Raw genomic sequence first — 21,259 nt, 5'->3', positions numbered from 1 at the left:
TGTTCAAAATGCATTATCCCGAAAAAAAAGTTGGAATATACCAATGACATATATATCGATATTATGCACACAAAAAAACATGTCATATTTTTCTCACATTTTGTATGTTTTAGATTTTTGGTATCCCTTTGAAGTTCTATCTACAGTAATAATCAAGCCAACGTCTTTCTAAATGGTGGCAGTTAAGATCCCAACTTCTCTATTCATCTCATCTTATTAGCTGCACCGCTTATCCTCAGTAGGGTCGCAGGGGTGCTGGAGCCCATCCCAGCAATCATCAGGCAGTGGGCAGGGGACACCCTGAACTGGTTGCCAGCCAATCGCAGGGCACACGGGGACAGACAACTCGCTCACTCATTCACAACTAGGGAAAATTTGGACAGGCCAATCCACCTGAAATGCATGTCTTTGGAATGTGGGAGGAAACCGGAGTGCCCGGAGGAAAGCACGGGGAGAACATACAAACTCCGCACAGGAAGTCCAGTAGCTGGATTTGAACCCACACAGGAGGTTCCCAAGACCTTAGAACTATGCCGCACACGCGCTAACCACTGCGCCGCCGTGCTGTCCAACTTCTATATTTCTTCGTTTTATTTTCTTATTCTTGGTTTGTTTTGTGTTCTATACAAGTTTCTTCTGAAGATTATTAGTAAAAGAAAGCTCTTTAAATCAGAGAGTGTGTATGTCTTGATTAAAGTATATTGAACTATAAAAACGGTAAAAAGAGTTCACTTAAATTCATGTGTAACCACCATTCAGAATAACAAAAAATGTTTTTTTAATCCGTTTTTCCTTATATAATGATCTAAAAACAGATGTGGTGCTCCAAAAAGGATAGACGAGTTTAGAAAAAGGATAAACTCGTCTGTTTGATTTAATTGGTTAATCGATTATTTGTAAAAAATATTTATTTATATCTATCTATCTACCTTGGTCATATCCCTCAAGAGGGGTGACCGACAGCAAGACACACACATACAATAACAAAGAAAATAAAAGGGAAATAAACCAAAAAAAAACCCACACAAATATTTTTGGACCATGGCCAACCCGATTGCCCAAACACCCAAACAAGTTAGGCACCGCGGCACCCAAGTTGGTCATGCTTTCGTCCCTCCAGATGAAACGGGACACCAGAAAGTGGCCATGTCACTCAGGTCAGGGTGACACAACACACTCTTTTATTCAACAGCAGGGCCAGACAGCTTTCACTGGTTTACCCCTGCTGCATCATACAGGTGGCCTGCCCAGCCCATCCTTAAGAACGCGTCCACAATCCCACTATCCTTTCACAACACCTCTCCACTCCTTTCTATCACCAACAAGAGCTCTAGCTTCCATTATATTTAGACCTCTTTCCTGCAGTGCACTCATAACACCATCCATCCACGTCAATCGCGGCCTTCCTCTTGGTCTCCTTCGATTGACTTCTGCTCTGTAGATCCTCTTCAACATTCGCTCCTCATCCATCCTCTCCATGTGTCCAAACAAACCGAGTACTCTCTTATCAACACGCTTGCTCAGTTCCATGACTACTCCATTTCTGTCTCTCACAATTTCATTTCTCAGTCTATCAAATCTTGTCACTCCTAACATAGTCCTCAAACACTTCATCTAAAAAACATTCAACTTCCTTCTTAAATCTGCATTCAGGCTCCAAGTCTCTGCACCATACAACACAGACGGCACTATCACACTCTCATACAGTCCCCTCTTAACATCCATACTCATACTCTTGTTGTTCATCACTCTTCTCAGAGCACCCAAAACCTTGCTTCCTTGATTCACTCTGTGCAATACCTCACACTCCATTCCACCAACTGCAGCCACAACACAACCCAAGTACCTAAAGCTTTCAACCTCTTCCAGCACCTGTCCATGCAACCTGACCACCCATATTTTGCTACAGTACATGTGTCATATTGAATCATCAGGTTAAGAACACTGATTAAATACTCAAAAGATTTGGAAAAAGGAAATAAGGAAAATAACTTCTCATATTTGTTTTATTACCAAAAAAAGACAGAAATTATTTTCTGAGTAGGTTCCAAGATAAAAAAGACAAAAAACAAGTTGAATCATTAAGTTTTTTATTTATTCAGTTGTAATCAAGTAAATCAGTAGTTTCAGTAGTGCTTACGTCATCTTTATCCTTCAAAATAAATCCTTTTGTTATTCCTTGTTCAAGTAGTCATACATGAAAACATCCAATTTAAAGGGACAGTGTGTATTATTTAGCGCCCCTAAAAATAAGCAAAAATACACTAACATATAAACGTGCATTTAAAAAAAAAAAAAAAAAAATATATATATATATATATATATATATATATATATATATATATAATTTGCATTTGACGTTACTAAAGGGATCTGACATCATGATCAGCTATCTTGCTGCTACACTTTCCAAAAAACCTTGCAAAAAGAAAAAAAGAAAAAGGAAAATGGTGCTTTTTGGTCCCTTGAGTCATCCTTGTGCTTTTGGTTTTCGGTTGCACAACAAAACATTGCAACATCTGGTGGTCAAATCCTACACACTGTCCCTTTAATGTCAAGCCGCATCTCTTTTGTGCTAACCTTCCAACAACAAGGCACCTGATTGGCTATGGACGATCTTTTAAGGCAGAGGCGTCAAACTCATTTAAGCTATGGGCCACATAGTAGAAAAAAAAATCACAGGGGCCAGACTAGGAGACTAAAGAAAAATAAATCAAAAATAAATAAATAAAGAGAAAATAATAAAAAAAGAAAGAAAGTAAGGAAGAGAAAGAGAAAAAGAACACAACAAAGAAAGGAGGAGAAAAAGAGAGAAAAAGAGAGGAAGACAAAGAAAGTGAGAGAGAAGAGAAAAAGGAAGAGACAAAGAAAGGAAGAAATGGAGAAACAGAGAAAGACAGCAAAAGAAAGACAAAAGAAAGAAGGAGAGAGAGAAATAAATATATTACAGAGAGAAAGAGAGAAATGGAAAAAGAGAGAAGCAAAAAGAGACAGAAAGAAGGGGGGGGGAAAGAGAGACAATGACAGATAAAAAAGGAAAATGAAAAGAGGAGAAAATGTGAGAAGAAAATAGAGAAAGAGAAAAGTGAGAGGAAAGGGGAAAGTGAGAAAAAGAAGAGAGGGAAAGAGAAATGGAGAGAGAAAACAAGAAAGTGAAAAAGAGAAAAAGACAGAATGAGAAAGAGAGAGAAATAGGAAAAAAAAGAAAGGGAGAGAGTGACAAAAAAAGAAAGAGAAAGAAAGAAAGAAAAGAAAGAAAGATAAAGAAAAAAAGTAGATACAGTTGCTACTTAAAACTGCAGCTCATATTTTGACTTTTTTTTCTCTAGAGCTTCTCTCAGCCTAGCCTCAGAGGCCGGCTTAAATTTGTGTGTTGGCCTGAACTGGCCCGGAGGACGCATGTTTGACATCTAAGTTTTAAAGGGAACAAATTGCACTTGATGGCTTTAAAAGTGTCGTTGTGATGTAGCAGACAGGCACTTCATGGGAGTGTCAGTATTCCAGATGACCTTGACGCACCCTGTCAAAAAAGTTAGGCTTCAAACTTCCAGTGCTGGTTGTTATCAATGGGATCACACGGTCTCATCTGGACTTTGGCGCCGCCCTGCTGATCGCGGTACGCCGTTAGGCACTTGTCCGACTCGGAGTGGTAAATGCTTTTGTCCTGTGGAGGGTGACAAAAATGTAAATAATGAAGCTATGAGGCAGGGAAGGAGAAACTACTGTCAGCGGACCGTACGAAAACAGTCAATATATGACAATATTTATAATGGTAAGTAAAGTGGTATCTCTTAACCACACGGGTTGTAGGGCCACCATTTCCAGTGGTGTGTCTTGGGCAATTACAGTCTGGTGGCGCCCATCCCTCTCCAGGCCAACAAATCTTTCCACCCGGTCTATACAGCCGATTAAAAAATAAAAAGTGGGTTTTTCTTTGTGTGCCAGCTTTGTCCCCATTGTCCCTTTGTGTCTCTATTCAAAAATACAACGAAAAAATACTACATAATTACTACAAAATTACTACAAAACAAAAAATCAAATTTAGTGCTTGAACAGGGACCTTGCATATTTTTTTTGCTTTCAAAATAGTATACTATTGGGAAATAGTACAAAATATGTAAAAATACTTTTACAGTCATGCTTTACTGTAATACAGAAATACTACAACAGAAATAGTACTACAGGAATACTACTAATGAAATAATACAAAAATATGACAAAGATACCCCAGAAATACTGCAGAAATACTGTACATCAACAGTAATACTACATAAATAATATTATGACAATACTACAAAATACTACTATAGTAAAACTATAACACAGTACTATTGTACTACAGAAAAACTCAAAAAATACTATTAAGGAAATACTAAAATACATAAATACTACTTCAGAAATACAACTTAAGAAATAATAGTACTGAGATACTCAAAAAATGAACATTAATACTACAAAAATACAACAGAGATACTCCAGAAATACTAGCAGAGATACTATAGAACGAAACTACTATTACGGAAAAAATACATCTAAAGTAATCCGACAAAAATGCTACATAAATACTTCCAACAAACTACCACGGGCGTTCTCTAATACTGAAATACTACTACAGAAATACTTCAAAAAGACTATTAGAAAAATACAATATTACTAAAATACTACTTCCAAAATAGTACAAAATACTGCTACAGATATAATACAACTATATATAAATATGTATATAAAATCATATATATATATATATATATATATATATATAGCTCAGTAGCCTAGATGGTAAGGCGCCCGCTTTGAGACTGGGAGGTCGGTGGTTCGCGCCCCGGCCGAGTCATTCCTAAGACTTAAAAAGTGGTCGGCGGCGCCCTCTGTTGGCTGCGGCTGCATCGGCTCGCTACAACGGGTCAGGTGCAATCGACATTTCGTTCTGTGTACATTGTTACACAGAATGACAATACAAGGAAATTATTATTATTATTATTATGTGAGGAAGGGGAGCGGCACTTACGACTCTGAAGTTCCACAACATGGCATTTGGCGTCACCTCGTGGTTGCCAGGGCAATGGCGCATGCCGATATCCGTCTGGCCCGTGGGCACTTCGGCGCAAAGCTCAGTCACAGAGTTGAAGCGGATCTCCATGCGAGACGTGTACTCAAAGTACTGCAACGCACAAAAAAATCAATCAATAATTTAAAAAAAACACCTTAGGTCTGTCTTACAGTGTGTATTATTTAACTACTACATTAGATGCGCTGTATTGTTCAGTGCAACCTAAAAGGAGAGCTAAAAAGAATGCAAAGTATGGAGACTCAAAGTGACCAAAAAGGACTATATGTCTTTTTTTATTGCCCACCCATTTGAATATAAAGGAAAAAAGAAATAAAAAAGAAAACAATGGAATGGGAAAAAAAGGAAAAACAGAAATAAATGATGAAATAGGGAAGATACAATTACTATACTGTTTTTTTATCTTGCGTGCACATTTATCAAGATATGATTTTTAGATCTTGAGTAAATCGTGAATATATTTGTGTATCTGAACAGTACATGTGTAAATATTTTTAAGTCAAACCTTATAAAAACTTAAATATGTAGTAATACGTAGCTTACATTTTCAGTTTGCACCAATACACATTTCATCGTGCCAAGTTTAGGTGTTAGCAAACGTATAGCCTGGGGGCCCATCCCGGCCCACCAAGGGTTTTATCTGGTCCGCAAAGCAACAGTGAGAGAGATGTGAACGAGAAAAATAAGCTGCAGTTTTAAATATGACCACTGGATGTCACCAAAGCCAGGCGCTACTCACAATGCAACTGGAGCTTTATTCACTTTTCTTTATTTCTTTCCTCCTTTTCTCTATCTTGTTTCACTATTTTACTCTCCCTCTGTCTCTCTTCTCCATCTCTCCCTTTTTTCTCTTTCCATTGGTCTTTTTTATACTCTCGCTTTCCTTTCTCTCCCTCTGTCACTCCCTTTTATCCTAATCTCTCTGTAGTTGTCTCTTTTCTCTCCCTCTTTATCTATGTTTCTTTAGCTATCTCTTTTTTCCTTCTCTCTTTACTCACTCTCTCTTTATCTACCTGTCTCTTCTCGTTCTACCTCTTTGACTCCCTTCTCTTTTTCTTATTCTCTCTCCCTTTTCTCTTTCATTTGGTCTCCCTCTCTCTGTTTTTTAATCTCTGTCTATCGTTCTACTATTCCCCTTGCTTTCACTTTCTTTGTCCCTCTTGTTTTTCTCTGTCTCTCCATTTTCTATATTTCTCTTTCCCCTTTTCTCTCTTTCCATCTCTCTTTCTCTCACTCATTCTACCTTTCCTTTTCTATCGTTTCCCCTCTTCTCTTGTTCTTTTACTTTCTTTCTCTCTCTTTTCTCCTCTTATTATGTTAGTTCTTTTTATTCTCTCTTTTTCTCCCTAGCTCTTATTCTCCCTCTCTATTCTCTTTTTCTCCCTCTTTTTTTCTCTTTCCCTCTCATTTGTCCTGTCTTTCTCTCTTTTTATTTCTCCTTTTTGTTTTCCATTTTTGTCCCTTTCTTTCTATCTCTCTCTTTAACCTACTATTCTGGCCCCTGAGATCAAATGAGTTTGACAAGCACTTCACCCAAAATTCAAGCTTGAAAACACACCATTGAAATTCAAGCACTTTGACAAAAATAAATCTATAAAATAGTCACCCACCTGGTTTCCTCCCTGCCCGTGGCAGTTGAAGAGGGAGAGGCGGGCATCGGTGGGACTGTGATCGGGGGCGTTGTAGTCCAAACACTCCGAAGGCATTCCCAAGTTGCGCAACTTCCGACAAAAAAAAAAAAGAATAGAAAAGGATCAAAATACATTCCAACAATCAGGTTATAAAATAATTACAAAATTTGACAGAAATGTAATCATGTAAATGAAGACGAAACATGCAAACAATTTAGTTTGAAAGAATCTAAGAGTATCAACTTACAGGTATATGTAAATAAATGAGTTCAAAATATTAAATGAGCGGATATTATAAAAAATGATTAAAAAAAAAATAAGCACAGCACTAAAATGATTCAAAATAAATAATCTAGTTTTAAAAATAATAAGTAAATAGATATTATAGATTTTAATAAAAAATTTAAAAAATAAATAAATGTAATGAGATTTACAGTATATATGTAAATGATATAGCTAAAAAAAGAAATGAATAGATTATAAAAAGTAATTAAAATAAAAATATTAAACCGAACAATAAAAATGATTCAAAATAAATATCTAGTTTTAAAAATAATAAATGTATATTGTAGAATTTAATTAGAATAAAAACTGAAATAATTAAATGACCAACATATGGTTAAAAATTTTGGTTAAAAATAATAAAAGAATAGATATGATGAATATCCCCCGCGACCCTACTAAGGATAAGTGGTGCAGATAATGGATGGATGATGAATATCAAATAAAAAATAAAAATAATAAACATAGTCATAAAATTATTCAAATTAAATAATACAATTTTAAAAATAACGAATAGATGGATATTATAGAATAACATAAAAATAGGAAGAATTAAATCAGGATGAACACATATGTATATAATTTTGTTTTTTATGAATGGATATTTTAAAAAATAATTCAAAATAAACATTGAAAAAAAAACTAAATAAATCTGCAATAACAAAAAGTATCTGCATGGAAAGTGTCATGGAGCTTTATTTAAATGAAGTGGGCGGTCTTAAGGGTGCCTTGAGTTGACCTATATTGCCCAGTAGAATTCCTGCTCACACAACAATGAACTTAGTCATTTACAGGAAGGTCTCGTTTGACCTGAACCTCCACAATTGTTTAATGGGTTGTGACGCATTGCAGAAATATGAATTATGTGTTTGTTCTTTTATATTGAGTGAATGCTTACCGCTCCGTGCCATCCTTCCCGATCTTGCGGCACGTGCAGATCTGGGTAGATGTTGTTCAGGTACCACTGGAAAGACTTGCACTGCAGGCGTTCCCTGAGCACCAGACGCTCAGAAATGTCGCCGTATTTCTCCTGCAATAAAAATTTGCAGCAACATACAATGTTAGCTTAAGGTGCGGAGCGGTCTCCGGACCCTTGGCAATGTACGGGGCCTCGCCCTCACTTTTGTGTTCATGGAACCAGGACGTGATGGTCGGCCACGTGATAACATTGGAACGACTAAAACAAGTTAAAAAAAAGGCACTCCTTTGTGACTCATACAATCCAGGAAACTTTTGAATGAATGAATGCTAGACTCTCATTATCAGAGCTTACAAACATTGAAAATCACATTTCAGAATGGATAAGGGGAATTACCAAATTTGCAAAAAAAAATAAAAATAAAATTGTAGCATTTAAGAGCGACGATATTGGCTTGAGAGTGCTTCCTAAACAACGTTAAACCTTCTAAAAAAAGAGGAAGAAAGAAAAGAGAAAGTAGAAAAATAAGAGAAAATTGGAAAAATTAGGAAAATTAAAACAAAAAGGATAAAAAAGGTTAAAAAGGAAAAAAATGGGGAAAAAAGAGATACAAAATATAGAAAAGGAAAAAAAAACTATCTGTATTAGCATTAGCAACTAGCATTGGCATCTTGCTTTTCTCAAAACATTACAACGTTAAAGAAATTAACATTCCAGTAAAATTAGCCTAAAATCCCAATCAAAGACGTACCCAAAGTAAATTGAATGTATTTATTCAACTATTGAGAGAATATGGACAGTTTTGGTCTTTTTAGTGGTTTTGTCCCCACCTGAAATATCATTGCAAGTGCTAACATTGAGTAATCTAAGTTGGAACACACAAATCTTTTGTATTCCTAACAATTTTTTTTTGCAATCACATTCCAGCGGAAGAGTGTAGCATAGGCATTTTAGCTTAAAAACAGCTGGGACAACAGCATTAAGCTTCAAATTTGATAACATTTTGGAAAACTAAACATTGTATTTTACACATTTTTCTAAAGGTATGTCAAGGCTTTTCCAAAAGTGGCCATTAGTAGACAACTAGTTTGCAGCTCTAAAATGTCTGCAACGTCTGGCCTATTTTCTAGACATTGTGAACGAGTTGTAAATGTTTGACTTCTCTTTCCATAAAGCCATCACTGATTGTGCACACTTGCGCGTGATAATCACGTGTAAAAATTGATCCTGAGTTGCACGTTTATTTTTGTCTCTGATTTGAATACACATTGTAAACATACATATCTTTATATTGGGAATTTAATTGGCTAACCAATGCGTCAATCATCATTTGAGTCGGTCACTACTGGCTTAAGATTTTTGGAGCGAAACATCTGTGAAGTAAGTCAAGCCCGTTTTTTTCATTGGAGGCACTTGTAGGCTGTTGCAGGCTGTGGAGCGTGAAAAAAAGCTTGCAATTGGTCAAGAGATGTGTCAATTGAAACACCGGAGGCTAACGGCCATACAAGAAATCATTTTATGAGTTTTTTTTACTTTTAAAAGGGAATTATGGGGTGAAACAGAAGGATTACAACGTCAAAAGATGCAGAAATGCTTTTAGACGTTTTTTTTTTTTTTGATTTGTCAGTATTCGTTGTTACAATATATCCCATGTTGTAACAATGACAATAAAGGCATATTCTATTTTATTCTATTCTATTCTATTATCGTGTGTTTTGGAGTAAATATTTTACATGGTTGGATTCACTGGACTGTCATAAATGAAACAAGACCATGTTTGTGAAGAATAGTTTCATCTGTGTACTACTCGGGCAGTTTTGGGGTACCTTTTTCAGACTGATCGTTATGTTTCTGTGATGAATATGTTTTGAAATGGTCATCATATCTTGTGACTGGTGACAACCGTCTGACAGCCCGCCGGCGGGCCTTCGGAACGTTAAAGGTTAATGTAATGCAAATACATCTTTTTTATCTTATTTAAAGTTTATTGTTCTTTGATTTCAGGCTGTCTTAAGGCTGAGATAAGCAAATATTTAGCAGTTAGCTTTTAGCTATAGTGTTGTCGAGCATTGTTTTAGGGGTCGCTAAGCGGAGACAATCACAAAATTTGCCACTAGCATTAGCAGCTTCTTTCAATTTTACCAATCAATCAGCCCGGCCCTCTGCTTTTAGTTTTGTCAATCTCAATGTTGAAACCGCATATCAAACCTGCTATTACTGCACGTGTCCAGCAGAAGGCAGTAATGCACTTTAAATATCCAAGAAACAGTCAACATTGTCAATACAAAAATCTGCCTTTTTCTTTGTTATCGTAGAAAATGCGTATTTTGTAACTGGCTGGAAATTGGCGAAAGTTTGGTTGCATTTGCTAGCACTGTAGCTAGCAGGAGCGGCTCCCCAGGATGTGTACCCCTTTCCTATGCTAGCTTACCTTTTTGGCGGGGGGATTCCTTTTGTAGAAATGTTGCTTATATCGGTCCATCCAGACTTCGGCGGCTCTCACAGTGTTCTGAAGAAAATTGGGCCGAGCGTACGGCGCCTTTTTGGGGAAAACGTGGCCTACGTGGGAGCAGGGATGGATCTCCAGGCTGCCCCCACACTGCCACACCTATTGGGAGGCCAGGAGTGCAACGGTGTTAATGCAATACCGCCGTAAGCCACACGGGGGGACTCAATACTGACCCGAAAGGAGAGCTCCAGATTCTCCCCGCCCCAAACCTCCATCCCCGTGTCATAGGTGCCTAGGTACGAAAAGTAAGCCTTGCTGACCGCAAACAACCCGCCCGCCATTGTTGGGGACCTGTACCAGACATATGCTGACGGTTAGCATGTGAAAAACAACTGCTAAACAATAGCATTATCTACCTCAAAGCTTATTTGGACACGGAAAGAAGCATAGCGTATCTTATTTCTAACTTGTGTTTCCTGTAAAATAATAAAAATAGTACATAAACGTTTCTATTCTTCTAAAATGGGAAAAGAGATAAAAATGAGAAAATAGAGCAAAAAACGAAAAAGAGAAGAAGAGAAGAAGATAAAGAGAGTTAAAAGGGGAAAAGGGTGAAAAAAGAGAAAACATGTAAAAAAGGAGGGGAAAGGGTTACCAAGGAGAAAAGTGAAAAAAGGATAAAAGGGAAAAAAGTTAAAAGGGTAAAAAGAAAATGAGAAGAAAAGAAAAAAGAAACATTTTATTTTAAAATAATTGGGGGGGGAAAAAAATCAAACTTTATTTTACCATACATAAAAATTGATAAAAATAATATTTGTATTGTTGTAAAATAATGAGTAAAATAAAAAAGCAAGTTACAGAATTATTTCTTATAACATAAAAATAAAAACAAAATCGGTTAAGAAAAATATTTGAATGAGCATAAAATTCCTTAACTGAAAGAGTTGTTGAATTAAATAGTCAAATACAAAATTAATTACTCAAATTGATAAAATAGAAAAAATAAAAAAGCTTTTAACTGAATCATTTCCTAAAATAATTACAAAATTTAAAAAATTGTTTTCTTTCAAAATTATTGAGAAAAAAAGCTTATTCCAGACGTTTGTTTTATATATTTTATAAAAATAAATAACAATAATACTTGTATTGTTCTAAACTTTAGAATCTAAAGCAATGAGAAAAATGAAAAAGCAAGTTACTGAATTATTTCTTATAATATGTAAAAATATATATGTTTTTAAATTAAGAGAAATGTGTTTAATGAGCAAAAAAGCAGTTGATGGATTACATAGTCAAATACAATGGAAAATAAAATCAAAGAAATTGTGGTTAATCAGTTATCAAATGCCTTAAAATGTCTTTTAACTGAAAATATTGTTAAAATAAACAGTCAAGTGCAAAATGAACTTGTAAACTAAATAAAATGGGGAAAAATATCTTCTATGTGAAAAGATGCATTCAAAATAATGTTTAATGCCTAATGTATTTAAAAAACATTTTTTTATACTATAAATCATTCAAATACAAAAAATAACATCAAAATTTGCATTGCACTTTTCAGACCTTGGAAAAACAACATTAAAGTTCAAGCATTTTTCAAACACCCGAACAAACCCCGAATTAATCATAAAGTTAGGAATAAAAAATAAAATAAATTCAATAATGTGACCTGATTGGTTCTATTCGCGATCGGCGTCGTTGGCGCTCCTGGGCAGGCACGGCATGCCATTGGAAGGTGAGCCGCCAATCAAAGCCACCGATCATGGGCTCCTCGGGCTGCATGTAGAACTCGAAAGTATTCCAGTCGATGGTATCGATGACAGGGCACACGATACTCTCGGGTTTCTCCTTAATCCTGGCGATTGGATTGGATGGTTCAAGGCTTTGTAGGGGTGGCTTACTTTTCCAGAGATGAGCACCTCTCCAAAAGTGGCTCCATCCATCCGGGCACGCATTCGCAGTGGCAATCCAGAAAAATCAAAACATCACCCGTGGAGTAGGTGGCGCCAATGAGGCGAGCACGCACAAGGCCTTCACGTTTCACTGTTCGAATCAGGCGCACCCTCTCCAGCTTGCTCAGGTATTCTGCTAGCTGTGTTTTCAAGTAATCTAAAAATAAAAAGGCAAACCAAAAAATATGTAGTGCAAGCCATCTTTTTAAGACATATCTCTTTTTTTATGGTTTTTGTTCCCTTAATATATTTTCCTATCACTAAGATTTAATCTATTGCAGTGTTTATCAACTGTGCATTTGTAAAAAACAAAAAAACAAAACAACAATTGAGTTCATTTCTGTATCATTTAACTCATGGAAACTCATGCACACACGACATTGACAAAAATAGCACACAAGCACTAATCTATAGTGCCTAAATACTTTAATTTCTGTCCTACCTCTGTCGCTGAAATCGTCCACAAGGATGACCTCCTTAATCAAAACTTCGGGTGTGCTCTCCAAGACGCTGTGGACCGTCCTCAGCAACGTGGACCAGGCCTCGTTATAAAAGGCGATCACCACTGACGTGCTCGGCAGACCAGAGTAGTCGAACTTCTTGCTGCGGCACCTGACGCCCGACAAGAAAGTTGGCGTCAGATTAACACTGATAGCCTCAATAAGCTACAATGGGTTCACTTAAATAAGATTATCATTGGTTTCTCAAACAAATCGGGAAGGAAGAAGACAAAAAACAAGGAAAAGAAAAAGGCCAAAAATGGAAAACAACTCAATTTCTGATTTCCCATTATGTGCACCAATAAAAAAAAACAAAAAGCTTATTTTTTTTGCATATTATGAGAAATACGCTAGCTATTGTTTCCATTTCTGTTTTGTTACTTGTTTTAACCATTTCTGACAAGAATAATTAGAAATAACCACCCAAAAGTATCTCTTTTTATTTCATGAAAAAAAATATATTACCGTACCCTTTTTTAGCATTTTTTTTTCTGGAACGATTATTTAAAAATAATTGGCCTTTTTCAGGTTTATTTTGGGGGCGTAATGAAACAAAACTCATAACATATTTTCTGGACTATGAGTAACGGATTTTCACGACGATAAGGCGCACCGGGTTATAAGGCGCACCCCCGAAAATAGTTTTTTTGTCCTGTATTTTTCATACATAAGACGCACCGGACTATGAAGCGCTACAGTGGGAACGTCAACAAAACAGTCAGATAGTTCAGTCAAACTTATTAACCCCTTAACATTCCAACGGCTTGAAGGAAGCAAATACGTGTCCCATCATTCCTGTTTACAAATACAGACTACAGTAGTAAAAAAATGTTTTCTCCAGGCCTTAGAGCAACGAAACGTGTGATTTACATCTTTTTGGGCATATTGCAGGCTTTGTTTCGCCCTGCTTTAGCCTATACGTAAACGCGAAAAAGGACCCGCCTCCTTTACCTCCAAATAACTTTAGCCAATAGTGACCGATTCAAATGATGATTGACACATTGGTTAGGAAATGAAACGCCGGTATATATATATATATCCCAGCATACATCGCGGACTACTTTGGCTAAAGGGGAAAATCTAGTCGGCAGCTGCTTGCCTTTGCTGCGAGACCTTGTGACTAAATATTGATCCAAATATAAGGCTCACTGTATTATAAGGCTTATGGTCAGCTTTGTAAAAATTAAGGCTTGTAGGTGAGCCTTACGGTCGTAAAGATACGGTAGTTTTTCTCAAAGTTAGGTGGGGGTGCGACTTATTATCCGGTGAGACTTATATGTAATATTAGTAACACATTATTGTATATATTTTTTAGCGCTGGTACTTTATATAATTTCACGTTATTTTCACACTCAACCGGTGGCTCAGGAGGTAGAGCGCTCGTCTTGGGATCAAGAGATCGCAGTTCGAATCCCAGCTCCTCCGTGTTACATGTCGAAGTGTCCTTGGGTAAGACACTGAACCCCTAATACCCCCAATAAGCAGGTTAGTGCCCTACATGGCTGCACGGCCGCTATTGGGAAATGTGAAGCACAATGTTAAGCACTTTGGGAAGTCTTAACCTGAAAAGCGCTATATAAATGCAAATCATTTCATTTCATTAACCACAAGAGGCTCAAGGGTTGATAACTTCAACCTTGCTCCGTTGTGGGTGGACATTTTTTGAAGGGGAAAGCAGAGTGACACCGATGATATAAATTTCATTGGATTTAGTGATTTGGAGTGAAGCTGATAAGTATGTTTTTTATTGCGAGAGTTATTTTAAATAACTATATTTTACGCTGTTGCTAAAAATAACAGGCATGTCATCCATGTAGCGTTCGTACACCGTACAATTATTCATGTTGTTCTCGTATATTTATTTTAAATTACCTTCGAAGTTGACATATATGTTTTTGTTGTTGGTTTTCACTGAATAAATTTCCCCCAAAAATGCGACTTACACAGTACCCCAAGTGCAACTTATATATGTTTTTCCTTCTTAATTATGCCTTTTTGGCTGCTGCGTCTTATACACCAGAGAGACTAATACAGTGTGACCTCGGTTATCGCGGTTAATGGGGACCAAAACCACCCGCAAAAAGTGAAAATCTGTGAAGTAGCGACGCCCCTTCAAAAATGTTTTAAAATTCTTATTTTTTTTTTTCTGTATTATTCTGTTATTATTATTTTTTAGGCCCGCGAAGCTCTGAATCCGCGTACGTTGAAGCGCGAAGTAGCGAGGCCCCACTTTAGTCCGGGAAATATGGCAGATAGACTTTTTGCAGTATTAATTTCAAAATTTTAAAAAATAACATATTTCCATTGTTTTTTTTTTAATGTTTTGACAAAACAAGTCTTTCCATCAAACAAGTTGAAACAAAAAACATGGACGTTAGGAAAACAAAATGACTAACATTTTTAATATTAGTTTAAAAACAAAAATAAAACCATTGAAAAATGTGTCATCTTCTTTTATTTTGGAAAAGGATCAGATATTAATGGAATTGAGTTGCCACTTTGCTTTGTTATATCCTGTTTTGTTTCGGAAAAAAGGCATGATCAGATTATGTTATTTGCACAATCGGGCCATGTCGTAAAGGAGGCGGGGGCATAAAACCATGCTGGGCGGGGCCAACACAAATAAAGCCAAGAGAGCTTGGATAATAACTTCCTGTCAATCAGGTTGGACTCGAAGACTTCTAACAAAGATATAATAGACTTGACCTGTTTTTATTGTGACGCCATGCCGAAGATAGGGTAAAGACGTCAAAAGCTCATGTACAATGGAAGTGAATGTGGTCAAATACAAATACAAATACAAAAGTCAAAAGTGCGGCCCGCAAGAAGGTTGTCTTCGGCCCCTAAAATGATCCTGGGACATTATTGTATTATACACCAAAAAATGGTTTGTATTTTCTTTCACTGTCCATGAAGAAAGTGTTGTTTTTGGTTGGTAGATGTTTGCACTATCGTACTTCAATCTATTTAAATTAAAAACATATCTTTGTTGAGTTAATGATACAAAATGTCTTATTTTTCTTGGAAGTCAATTATATATATATATATATATATATATATATATAAAAGTTACTGATGGTGGCTAAAAAAATAGTGGCTAGTGTTGCTAAGGCAGCTTGTCATCAATTTTATCAACTAAAAAAGAAAAGAAAATTGATCATTAATGCACATACAGTATTACATGGCATTTTTTAAAATTTCAAGTAGTGAGAACATATTTAGCTTTAACGGTAAGCTATTAGATTTAATATCTGTATTGTCATCGCTTTGGGGTTTTCTAGCTAGCACAACTATAGCAAATAGCTTTGATTAAGCAGCTCAAATCACTATTCGTATGAGTACTATCAACTAGCATTAAAAACTGGCATTGGCATGTATCAATGTATCAATTAAAATATTGGAAGATTAGAAATCAACAAACTGCAAATTAATATATTTTTTAAATTATTTTAAGTATCTATCTTGCATTTTTGGATGTCATCAACCAGAAGTGAGCACATATTGAGTGGTTAGCTTTTAGCTTTAGTATCTGTACCGTCTTTGCTTTGAGGGTCGCTAAATGCAAATAGCACAACATTAGCAACTAGCTTTGCTTACACAGGCCAAATCATCTTAGTTTTATTCATATGAACAACTACCATTTGCATCATGTTGAGTTTTCTCGGTTTTGTGAACGCTTTGAGGGTTGCTAAATGTGACTAGCACAGCATTAGCAATTAGTTTGGTTTAATCAGCTGAAATTACACTCTGTCACAAGTTGAATTAGCATTAGCAACTAGCATTAACAACTACCATTGGCATCTAGTGTTGCACATATAAAATGTTGGAAATTTGGAAATCCACACACTGCAAAGAAATACTTTTTTAATTATTATTTAATTGTACTTAATTATTATTTTAAGTATTACTTTTCTTACATTTTTAGCTGTCGTCAGCCAAAACTGAGCACATGTTTAGCTTTAGTGGTTAGGTATTAGCTTTAGTATCTGTAATGTCATCACTTTTTAGGGTCAATAGCTGAACTAGCACAACATCAGCAACTCCAAAAAATCTGAAGTCCAAGCCGTAGCTCCTAACCCTAGCCCAACAACTCACCTAAAAAACATGGCAAGCATTTACAACCACTTCACCTAAAATTCAAGCACTTTTCAAACCTTGAAAAAAAGCATTTTCATGGATTTCAAGCACCTGTACGAACCCTGTCAATCATTACACATATACGCTACCGTAAAATCTAGTGTATAACGCGCTCCCAAATTTTGAGATCTTTTTAGGTAAAAAACAATGTGCATTATGCACGTATAAATGGTTGGTTGGTAGGATCCCTTAACCACACGAGTCGTAGAAGCACCATTTCCTGTGGTGTGTCTTGGGCAAGTACAGCCTGGTAGGGCCCATCCCTCTCCAGGCCAACATATGTTCCTACCTGGTCTCGCACCGGGGACCTTTCACGTGTCAGGCGTAGGTGCCCACCACTCCACTACAGAAGCACACACGTATAAATCGATAAATAAAATAGAGATCTTACTCGGGCATCCTGTTGTCCTTGATGTGCCTATGGAGGGAAATCTTGTCGCTAATGAAGATGTTGATAGCGTAGCGCTCCACACTATCCTGCGCTGCGGCCTTTTCCTCGGAGTTAAGGTCCAGGTTGACGCCCCGCCCCCATTCGCCTAGAGCCGCAGCATCTGCAGGCGGTTTGGCGTAGACGGGCGCTGACCAATCAGATGTCGGCGAGCCACGTTCAATCCTGGACACGTCCCTCCTGTTGGACGAGGACCAGGAAGTGGGCGGGGACACGGCGAGCAGGATGTAAGCAAGCCATAGCAGCCACAACAGGAAAAAGGCCTTGGCTAGCACCCCCACTTTGTGCGAGCAGCGCCCCCTCATGGCGGCAGCTGACTCCAGGGACAGGAAGTTCTGTTGAGAACACACACAAAAAAGGAGTTTTTCTAATTTGTATTGACGGACGCCAACAAGGGTTGAAACTTTCTGTTAATTTTAATGGCAGAAAAATCCTCATTTAGAAAATATTTTAATAAAACATTAAAAATAATCAAAATCTATGACACACAAAAAAAATATTTTTAACTGTTTGTATTTAAAAATTAAAATATCAATAAAAATGTGTTTTTTGTTTTTTCCCTTTTTTTCATTTTTCTTTCCTTGTATTTGTTTTTTTTTTACATGTTTTCCTTTATTTCATTTTCCCCTATTTCAATTCCCGTTTTTTTTTCTTTTTTGTTTTTTTTCTGATTTTTTCTTACATTTTTTCATTTTTCTTCTTTATTTTTTTCTGAGTTTGCCTTTTTTAATTCCTGTTTGTTCCTTTTTGTTCTTTATTCATGTTTTTTTTTTTTGTTGGTTTTCGTTCCGTTTTTTCCCTCTAATTTAAATCTAAATTTTTTAAAGTTTGTTTTAAATAATCAGATGCCAATTTTATAATACAAATGAAATATAATTAATATTATTATTAAATTAAACACCTTTAATAAATATAGGAATAAACATGAATAACTGACTGTAAAAATAAAATTAATATTTAAATTTGCGTTTTTAAACTGTAACTAAAAAACAAAACAAAAACAAAGGAAATCCCTTTATTTTGTTTCAAATGACGGTTGCGTTATTTTCTTTTCAGACAATATTGAATAATATTTAATCCTATATAATACATCAGGGGTGGGCAAACTTTTTGGGTCGCGGGCCGCATTGGCTTAAACATTTTTTGAAAGGGCCAGGAGGAGAAAAAAATGTTGATTACATTTTTTGTATATAGCGATACAGTCTCGAATACAAACCTCAGCAATACCTGAGTGTAGCTCCTATGCTGTTAGACATAGGAAAGAAAAGCTACTGGACTTGTTCAAGGTTTGAGGAGTGGTAATATTTATTTTGTTAAATATGTTTAATCTCGGGCAGCACGGCGGGGCAGTGGTTAGTGCGTGTGCGGCACAGTTCTGAGGTCATGAGATCGAACCTTCCTGTGTGGAGTTTGCATGTTCTCCCCATGGGTTGCGTGGGTTTCCTCCGGGCACTTTGGCTTCCTCTCACATTCCAAAAACATGCATGTCAGGTCAATTGGCCGGTCCAAATTGTCCCTAGGTGTGAATGAGCGAGTGACCTGTCTGTCCCTGTGTGCCCTGCGACTGGTGTCCCCTGCCCATTACCCGAAGACGACTGGGATGGGCTCCAGCACCCTCGCGAACTTACTGAAGATAAGCGGTGCAGATAATGGATGGATGGATGGATGGATGGAGGTTTTATTTTATTTATTTTTCAGTTTGATAGCCGGTCATCTACTCTAATTTCGTTGTTAACCTATTTTAGTAGCAAAATTTACGTTTATCTGCACTGATAGGGTTTAGAATTAACAATCAATCTATTTTGTGTCATAATAAGTTACACAGTAATAGACTTTGAATTTCAATGACAGTTCAAATGAATGATAAGAAGGTTAATTAAATTAGCAAAGAAAACACAATTCCAATGTTTTCCAGTTCAGGGGATCCCAAATGCATGGGTGGAGAAGGACCTTTTCCGTTACTGGCTCCATCTAGTGTTAAAACTGAGAAGTGCAACAGAGTTGAGCTCAAGCGCCATGTGAGAGCCATATTCAACTATATTTTCAGAATTTGCTGCGGGCCAATAAACACTAACCCGTGGGCCAACTGCGGCCCGTGGGCCGTAGTTGGGACACCCCTGTATTACATATTGTTAAATAATAATGTTAAAATAAAAAAGACATAACAAAATTTAAAATATTTAAAAATCGTAGGATTGTCTGGCAACCAGTTCAGGGTGTCCCCTGCCCACTGCCCGATGATTGCTGGGATGGGCTCCAGCACCCCCGCGACCCTACTGAGGATAAGCGGTGTAGCTAATGAGATGAGATGAGAGGATTGGCTAATCATCCACCCATCCAGGTGTCCCCTGCCCACTGCCTGAAGATAGCTGGGATGGGCTCCAGCGCCCCCGCGACCCTACTGAGGCTAAGCAGTGCAGATAATGGATGGATGGATGGATGGATGAATATTTTCCTTTTGAGCTTAGCTAAAGCTAACAGCAAGATGGCCCCCCTCTTGGCTATCAGGGGGCGTCCCGAGTTCCAAAGCAGAGACAGCGCAGGACAAAAAGGCCCTTTGAGGGACTGACCCTCGGTCCACTTTACAGCTAACTCTCCATGCATTACAATGTTTGGCTGGCGTTTGCTTTTTAAGGGCTCCTGCTCAATAAAAATAATCTTCAAAAATAAAACTTCTTTGATGTGGAATGCATGCCGCAATTAGTCAAAGCGTGCCAAATTGTATCTCCTTTTTTGCACTCAGGATAAATTTTCAAAGCATTTAAAAATATATATTAAGTATATAAATATATAATATATTATTAATATAAATATATAATATATTATTAATATATATATATATATATATAAGGCAGCTTCATTGGCAATGCAAATTTTATAAACACAGCATGAATGAAAAACAAATCCAACATTAAAAAGTAAACATGACTTGACTTGACCTGACTTAAAATGTTTTTTTAAAAAAATCAAAGAAACAAAAAAGACCAAAATGGTAGTTAATAGGAAAATAATTTGTGGAAGAAAAATGGGAAAAAAGTGGAAACTTAATGTTAGAAATGTTTTAAAAGGGAGGTGAGATAAAAGTAATCAATTTATTACCAATTAAAGAATCCCTAATTATTTTATAAACAAATAACTCTAAAAACTATACAAAAATGTTACATGAAGTAAGCAAATAGAAAAAGATTTAATATATATATATTAAAATACTAAATAAAGTAATAAGGAAGAAAAAAGTTTGAAAAATAATATTTTGAATATATATTAAGCAGCTTCATTGGAAATGCAAATGTCATAAATATAGCATGAATAATAATACATTCCAACATTTAAAAGTATTTCCAAAAATCTACAAAAAAACAAAAAAGTAAGAATATGAGTAAATTCGTGTAAAATAGTAAAGTACGAGACAAAAATTTGGAAAATTGTTCATAGAAATTCTCTAAAATGGAGGTGCAATATATTGACAAGAATTCAATCACTTGTTATTTTTATAAACACATAAATAACTTTAAGGTACCCTTTTGGTTAGGACATTTTCAGATTTTTTTAAGTTTCTCAGCAGTAAATATTTGTCTATATCTTCATATTGAGTCAAAGCCTGAACTTTACTTTATTGATCATAATTTTGATCAATTTTATCTTTATATTTATACTTTATATCAATATTAATGAACACTCGGATGACACAAGTAGTATTTTAAAATCAATTATTTAAAAAACGATTTTATTTAAAAAGAATTACGTTTCAGCCTGGCACCAAAATTTTCCTTAGTTTATTATGGAGAACAATATTTAACTTTGACGTAGTATTAATAGTACAATATTGATAGTATAGTAGTATTCATTTTTGAGTAAAACAATTTGTTCTGT

At 36.1% G+C, this 21,259-nt stretch overlaps 1 protein-coding gene across 1 annotated transcript in view; it reads right to left on the bottom strand.

The window, feature by feature from the left end:
• Nucleotides 1–2,073: 2,073 nt before the first annotated feature.
• galnt4 (polypeptide N-acetylgalactosaminyltransferase 4) overlaps nt 2,074–21,259 on the bottom strand; it is a 21,956-nt gene continuing 2,770 nt past the window's right edge. Inside the window, exons 2-11 of the mRNA XM_088328356.1 lie at nt 17,330–17,721; nt 12,744–12,913; nt 12,269–12,458; nt 12,019–12,204; nt 10,583–10,700; nt 10,332–10,508; nt 7,880–8,011; nt 6,679–6,789; nt 5,009–5,161; nt 2,074–3,664 (exon numbers count right to left, since the gene is read on the bottom strand). Of these exons, the coding sequence (XP_088184482.1) occupies nt 3,533–3,664; nt 5,009–5,161; nt 6,679–6,789; nt 7,880–8,011; nt 10,332–10,508; nt 10,583–10,700; nt 12,019–12,204; nt 12,269–12,458; nt 12,744–12,913; nt 17,330–17,691 (1,731 nt within the window). The 5' untranslated portion in view covers nt 17,692–17,721 and the 3' untranslated portion in view covers nt 2,074–3,532. The remainder of the gene's footprint in view (nt 3,665–5,008; nt 5,162–6,678; nt 6,790–7,879; nt 8,012–10,331; nt 10,509–10,582; nt 10,701–12,018; nt 12,205–12,268; nt 12,459–12,743; nt 12,914–17,329; nt 17,722–21,259) is intronic.

The sequence above is a fragment of the Urocampus carinirostris genome, chromosome 2 (assembly GCF_059441175.1).
Source record: "Urocampus carinirostris isolate Australia breed hairy pipefish chromosome 2, RoL_Ucar_1.0, whole genome shotgun sequence".
Classification (NCBI taxonomy): Eukaryota; Metazoa; Chordata; class Actinopteri; order Syngnathiformes; family Syngnathidae; genus Urocampus; species Urocampus carinirostris.
Note: the sequence above shows the minus strand (reverse complement) of the source record. Positions and strands in the feature narration are given on the sequence as shown.